At 65.9% G+C, this 1986-nt stretch overlaps 1 protein-coding gene across 1 annotated transcript in view; it reads left to right on the forward strand.

The window, feature by feature from the left end:
- Positions 1–72: 72 nt before the first annotated feature.
- LOC112960379 (solute carrier family 22 member 6-A-like) overlaps positions 73–1986 on the forward strand; it is a gene marked incomplete at both ends in the record, with an annotated part of 4101 nt that continues 2187 nt past the window's right edge. Inside the window, 4 exons of the mRNA XM_026054616.1 lie at positions 73–176; positions 738–892; positions 1370–1538; positions 1871–1877. Of these exons, the coding sequence (XP_025910401.1) occupies positions 73–176; positions 738–892; positions 1370–1538; positions 1871–1877 (435 nt within the window). The remainder of the gene's footprint in view (positions 177–737; positions 893–1369; positions 1539–1870; positions 1878–1986) is intronic.

Raw genomic sequence — 1986 nt, forward strand, 5'->3', positions numbered from 1 at the left:
GGAGGATGGAGGGATGGAGGAGGAGGCTGCAGGAGGAGGAGGCCGGAGGGCTGGAGGCCGCTGTCCCCGCAGTGGGACCTGGTGTGCGGCCGGCGGCAGCTGCGCCAGTTGGCCCAGTCCATCTACATGGCCGGGGTGCTGGCGGGYGCCCTCGTGCTGGGCGGCCTCTCCGACAGGTACGGGCGGAGGCCGCGGCCTCCGGGGGGTCCCAGGGCCTCCTGCAGCTCCCACCACCTCCCAGTGGCCTTTAACAACCTCCCAGTGGCCTCCTGTGGTTCCCAGTGGCCTCCAGTGACCTCCCAGTGGCCTCCCATGGCTCCCTATGGCCTCCAATGACCTCCCAGTGGCCTCCCATGGTCCGCAGTGGCCTCCAGTGACATCCCMGTGGCCTCCCATGGCTCCCTATGGCCTCCTGCCACCTCCCAGTGGCCTCCCGTGGTTCCCAGTGGCCTCCAATGACCTCCCAGTGGCTTCCCATGGTCCACAGTGGCCCCCAATGACCTCCCAGTGGCCTCTCATGGTCTGCAGTGGCCTCCAGTGACATCCCAGTGGCCTCCCATGGCTCCCAATGGCTTCCTGCAGTTCCCAGTGGCCTCCAGTGACCTCCTATGGTTCCTAGTGGCCTCCCACCGCCTCCCACCACCTCCCGGTGGCCTCCAATGASTTTCCAATGGCCTCCCGTGGTCCCCAGTGGCCTCCAGTGAGGTGCCGGTGGCCTCCCGCGGTCCCCGTTGCAGGTTCGGGCGCAAGGCCCTGCTCCTGTGGTCCTACCTGCAGCTGGGGGTGACGGGCACCTGCGCGGCCTTCGCGCCCAGCTACGCGGCCTACTGCGCCCTGCGCTTCGCCAGCGGCATGGCGCTCTCGGGCTTCGGCCTCAGCGTCGCCTGCCTCGGTGAGGCCACTGCGGCGGGGACCTCCGGGGACCTGGGCTGGGCGGGTGGGGGAAGCTCCATGGGCGTGCGGTGGGTGGGAGAACCTCCCTGGACCTGGTGGGAATGTGGCCTTGGGGTGGGAGAACCTCCATGGAGGTGGGANGGACAGTGCTAAGGCCATGGATGGGGACAGACCCATGGTCACCTATGAGGACATCCCAATGGCCAGGGATGGGGACAAACCTATGGTCACCTATGGGGACATCTCAATGGTCATGGATGAGGGGAACCTCATGGTCACCTATGGGGACATCCCATGGATGAGGGGAAGCTCATGGTCACCTATGGGGACATCTCAATGGCCATGGATGGGGAGAACCTCATGGTCACCTCTGGGGACATCCCAATGGCCATGGATGAGGAGAACCTCATGATCACCTATGGGGACCTCCCACGGATGGGGAGAACCTCACGGTCACGGTGGTGGCCGCCCGCAGTGGTCGAGTGGATCCCCACGGCCTACCGGGCCGTCACGGTGGCCACCACGGGCTTCGCCTACACGCTGGGCCAGATCCTGCTGGCGGGCGTGGCCTACGCGCTGCCCCACTGGCGCCACCTCCAGCTCGCCGTCTCCGCACCCTTCTTCTTCTTCCTGCTCTACTCCTGGTAGGGCCGGCGCCTCCCCGGCGCCTCCCCGGCGCCTCCTCGGCTCCTCGGTGGTTCCTTGGGGGTTCCTCCCAGTTCCTCCTTGGTTCCTCCCTGGTTCCTCCCTGGTTCCTTGGGGGTTCCTTGGTGCTTCCAGTTCCTTGGTGGTTCCTCCCAGTTCCTTGGTGGTTCCTCCCAGTTCCTCCCCAGTTCCTCCCCAGATCCTCCCCGTTTCCTCCCTGGTTCCTCCCCGGTTCCTCCCCAGTTCCTTGGGGGTTCCTTGGTGGTTCTTCCCCAATTCCTCCCTGATTCCTCCCTGGTTCCTCCCTGGTTCCTCTCCGGTTCCTCCCCAGTTCCTCGGTGGTTCCTCCCCGGTTCCTTGGTGGTTCATCTCCGTTTCCTCCCCGTTTCCTCCCCATTTCCTCCCCAGTTCCTCCCTGGTTCCTCTCCGGTTCCTCCCCAGTTCCTC

Source organism: Nothoprocta perdicaria, unplaced genomic scaffold (assembly GCF_003342845.1).
Source record: "Nothoprocta perdicaria isolate Ctin4 unplaced genomic scaffold, notPer1 scaffold_1235, whole genome shotgun sequence".
Taxonomy (NCBI): Eukaryota; Metazoa; Chordata; class Aves; order Tinamiformes; family Tinamidae; genus Nothoprocta; species Nothoprocta perdicaria.